The sequence below is a fragment of the Palaemon carinicauda genome, chromosome 7, assembly GCF_036898095.1.
Source record: "Palaemon carinicauda isolate YSFRI2023 chromosome 7, ASM3689809v2, whole genome shotgun sequence".
NCBI classification, from domain to species: Eukaryota; Metazoa; Arthropoda; class Malacostraca; order Decapoda; family Palaemonidae; genus Palaemon; species Palaemon carinicauda.
In genome coordinates this window covers 169,688,325-169,693,324 of record NC_090731.1, presented here as the reverse complement: position 1 = coordinate 169,693,324, position 5,000 = coordinate 169,688,325, and the positions used below count along the sequence as shown (strand labels likewise).

The 5,000-nt window shown below is 33.1% G+C and overlaps 1 protein-coding gene across 1 annotated transcript in view; it reads left to right on the top strand.

Moving 5' to 3' along the window:
* LOC137644159 (uncharacterized) overlaps positions 1-5,000 on the top strand; it is a 96,153-nt gene that overhangs the window by 48,486 nt on the left and 42,667 nt on the right. Inside the window, 3 exon segments of the mRNA XM_068377149.1 lie at positions 953-1,195; positions 3,270-3,374; positions 4,240-4,410. Coding sequence (XP_068233250.1) covers positions 953-1,195; positions 3,270-3,374; positions 4,240-4,410 — 519 coding nt within the window.

Here is a 5,000-nt window from a genome sequence, read left to right as displayed (position 1 = left end):
ATATATATATACATATATATATGTGTGTGTGTGTGTGTGTGTGTACAATATGTTTTATGTATAATAACTGTGTGTATGTATGCTTGTGTTTACCGAACCTAGAGCCTCGGTTTTAATTTAACAAATACTTTGTCCTGAACATTCATAATCCCTTATCTACCATCATTAACATTTATATATTTTCTTGTTATAAAGATCTTGCCAAACTCCCTCTTAGATTTATAATTTTTTCTCAGTAATTTCGTGTTAGGAAAATACATTGTTATGGATTTGGAAGACAATAACTCTTGTGTCTGTGCCAAAATGAATATAGATAAATATGTCTCTAGTTTCATAGATTTAGCTTGTTAAAGAAACTATCTTCAGCTTTCGATGAAATCACTGATAATTATCCATTTTCTTATTAACTTTCAAATTATTGATAATTGTCTCTTTTTTTAACTTTCAATTCATTGATAATTGTCCTTTTTATAACTTTCAATTCATTGATAATTGTCCATTTTTATGATTAACTTTCAAATTATTGATAATTGTTCCTTTTTTTAACTTTCAAATTATTGATAATTGTCCTTTTATATTATTAACTATCAAATCTTTGATAATTGTCCTTTATTTAACTTTCAAATCGTTAATAATTGTACATTTTTATTATCAACTATCAAACACTTGATAATTGTCAATTTTTTCATTAACTTTCAAATCATTGATAATTGTCAATTTTTATTAACTTTCAAATCATTGATAATTGTCTATTTTTTCATTAACTTTCAAATCATTGATAATTGTCAATTTTTATTAACTTTCAAATCATTGATAATTGTCCATTTTTTCATTAACTTTCAAATCATTGATAATTGTCAATTTTTATTAACTTTCAAATCATTGATAGTTGTCCATTTTATTAACTTTAAAATCATTGATAAACGTCCATTTTTTCATATCAACTTTCCAGGCTTCCACCCGTGAATTATCCTACATAATCTTCGTTGGAATGATGGTATCCTACTGTGCCACCCTTCCTCTATTGGCGCGTCCTTCGCCTTCATCCTGCGCTCTCGCGCGCGTCCTCCCTGGCCTGTCCTTCGCCATGATCTACGCGGCACTGGTGACCAAGACCAACCGCATCGCGCGAATCTTGGCAGGAACGAAGAAGATCATGATGCGCAAGCCGCGTTTCATGTCGGCTACTGCCCAGGTAAAATAAACGCTTTTATATGATCCAAAATAGCTTTAAATCTTTATTTTCGTCTATGGGATCCTAAGGATTTGATAGCATATGGGGGCGTTATTAAAGTGATGCTGTACAGATATGGTATTAGTCACTGATTTCTTCTTCTTCTTTGACTGCATCTTTTCCCACCCTTATGTGGGGTCGATGTTTCTGGCCAGCGTTCTCCATCTACCTCTATCCCTTACTTCATCACCGGTTAATCCCTTTGATCGAAGGTCATCCTTGGTACAGTCCATCCACCTTCGCTTTGGTCTCCCTCTCCTTCTCGTTCCCTGTACCTCCATTTCCATCACTCTCCTCCCAATATACTGTTCATCTCTTCTCATGACATGACCATACCACCTCAGTCTACTTTCTTGGATCTTATCTGATAGTTTTCTAACTCCTGTGGTACCCCTAATTACTTCCTTCCGTATCTTATCTCTTCTTGTCACTCCACATATCCATCTCGACATTCTCATCTCTGCCACATCCAGTTTCTTCTCTTCTGTCTTCTTTATTTTACTAAAGTATACTGTGAGGTTATTAAAGTGATACTGTACAGATAGAGTATTGGTCACAATTTTTTAAGGTAGATAATTTTCTTGTTATTTTACTAAATTATGCTGTCATAAAGAATGTTTTACCTGTATTACATAATATGCTATTATATAAAATACTTAACAGTACTATTCTTGGTATGAATTTAGCAGGCTATTTCTTAAAATTAATTAAGGAAGGGTTGAAATTATTGAAAATTTAGATACGGTGAAGAGAAAAATTGCTTAGATTCTATTTTATTATTTCTAAAACGGTCTACATGTTAGACCTTAAACACATAGCAAACAGTATCACTTATTATATTTCATAAGAATGCACCTCAGGTTACATCTCTTCAAGCTATATTCATTTTATATCCAAGGGTTTATATTCTGCTCTACTTCCCTCAGGTTACATCTCTTCAATATAGATTTGTTTTATATCCAAGGGTTTATATCTCTTCAAGCTCTATTTATTTTATATCCAAAGGTTTATATTCTGCTCTACTTCCCTCAGGTTACACCTCTTCAAGCTATATTTATTTTATATCTAAGGGTTTATATCTCTTCAAGCTATATTTATTTCATATCTAAGGGTTTATATTCTACTCTACTTCCTGCAGGTTACATATCTTCAAGCTATATTTATTTTATATCCAAGGGTTTATATCTCTTGAAGCTATACTTATTTTATATCCAAGGGTTTATATCTCATCAAGCTACGTCAATTTTATATCCAAGGGTTTATATTCTACTCTATTTCCCTCAGGTTACATCTCTCCAAGCTATATTTATCTTATATCCAAGGTTTATACTCTGCTCTACTTCCCTCAGGTTACACCTCTTCAAGCTATATTTATTTTATATCGAAGGGTTTTTATCTCTTCAAGCTATATTTATTTTATCTAAGGGTTTATACTCTGCTCTACTTCCTTCAGGTTACATATGCTCAAGTTACATTTATCTGATATACAAGGGTTTATATTCTTCTCTACTTCCCTCAAGCTATATTTATATTATATCCAAGGGTTTATTTTCTGCTCTACTTCCCTCAGATTACACCTCTTAAAGATATATTAGTTTTATATTCAAGGATTTATACTCTGCTCTACTTCCTTCAGGTTACATCTCTTAAAGATATATTAGTTTTATATTCAAGGGTTTATATTCTGCTCTACTTCTCTCAGGTTACACCTCTTCAAACTATATATGTTTTATATCCAAGGGTTTTTATTCTGTTATACTTCCCTCTGGTTACATCTCTTCAAACTATATTCATTTTATATTCAAGGGTTTATATTCTGCTCTACTTCCCTCAGGATACACCTCTTCTAGCTATATTTATTTTATAGCCAGGGTTTTATATTCTTGCTGTACTCCCCTCAGGTTACACCTCTTCAAGCTATATTTATCTTATATCCAAGGGTTTATATTTTGCTCTACTTCCCTCAGGTTACACCTCTTCAAACTATATTTATTTTATAAAATCAAAAGGTTTATATTCTCCTCTACTTCGACAGGTTGTCATCACCTGCATCTTGATCAGTATCGAAGCTGGTATTATCACTACTATGCTTATCTTGGACCGACCCGACGTGATGCACATCTATCCGAAGACAGGAGAGGTCAGTGAGTGGGAGATGGAGAGGATATTCCAAGTATGTTTTTCGACAGGAAGTTTCTAAATTTGTTTCTTGGAGAGAGAAAGAGTGAGTTTCAATGTAGGTTTTGCTGAGGAAGTTCCAGGATTGTATTTTTTAAAGGTTCTAAAGTTCCCTAAATTGTTTCCTGAAAAATTCCAGTGTAGCTCTTGTAGAGGAAGTTCTAGGATTCTTGCTTATATTTGAAGAAGTTACTAAGTTCCTATGTTTTTTTTTTTTTTTTTTTTTTTTTTTTGCGCCGGAGTTTTCAAATGTAGCTTTTGCAGAGGAAGTTCCATGTTCGTAATTTTTATGATCTAGATTGAAGAACATGAAAATGACAAATGGAAGCCCATATAGTAATTCTCGTAAAGAAGGAATGTGAGCGTACCCACCTTTTAAAAATTAATTAATTAATTTAGCTACCTATCAAATAGTTGGTAATGATGCTAATTAGTATATTTTATTCATAACAGTAATAAGAGTAGTGCATGCTATCGTCAGTATTATTATCATTATTGCTGTTTCTATTATTGTTATCACTACTGTAAATATTGTTGTCTGGTCAACGCGGACCTTATAGAAAATCATTAGTCATCAACCTGATTTTCCTTCTTATCTCCTTTGCAATTTTCCATAACTTCTACAAAAGAGACTTAAAAATTACTAACCGAGCTTTATACAATTCCCTCTCAGTACCCGAAGAATAAGAAAAGCTGCTTATCAGTTATCCCATACCTTCTCATAGTCTTACAATAACGAACCTTTCTCAAATACTCGTAAAGTTCTCTTCTTCCCAGAGTCAACTTTACCGCGCGTTATTAAACGTTCTTCTTCTTCTTTTACACAGGTGCATTTGGTGTGTAATACCTCCCCTCGAGGCATCATAGCCCCAATGGGCTGGGATTTCTTTTTGATCGCTATGTGTACGGTGTACGCCATCAAGACTCGTAATCTCCCGGAAAACTTCAACGAAGCCAAATTTATCGGGTTCTCGATGTACACAACTTGTGTCATATGGGTAAGAGGCGACTTGGATTTATGTAGATATAATAATTTTACAGCAAAATGCGACCGTTGATAAATGTTATATAAAGCTTTTGTTGAAAGATTTGATAAACTTGCAAATTTTAGCCCACACGAAGTAAAGCCAAAATAAATACACTTCACGTGTCGTACATAAATCTCCCTGGGCCAGTTACAAAGATTTAGGGTCACATAACACTCAAACAGGTTACGTAAGACTTCGTAACAAAATTACTTGAAATAAAAAGTTAATTCTTAAGAATTAACATCCCAACACGCCAAATTTCACGGATGGATTTATATTATAACATAGTAGTTGAGTTGTTCCATTTGTTTCCTTATTTCCTTTCCTCCTGGAAATTTTCCTTGTTGGAGCCCTTGGACTTATAGCATCCAGCTTTTATTATTATTATTATTACTTGCTAAGCTATAACCTTAGTTGAATTAGCAAGATGCTATAATCCCAAATGCTCCAATCAGAAAAAAATAGCCCAGTGAGGAAAGGAAACAAATAAACTACAAGTGAGTAAACATCGAAATGAAATATCTTAAGAACAATAACAATGTCAAATTAGATTTTTCATA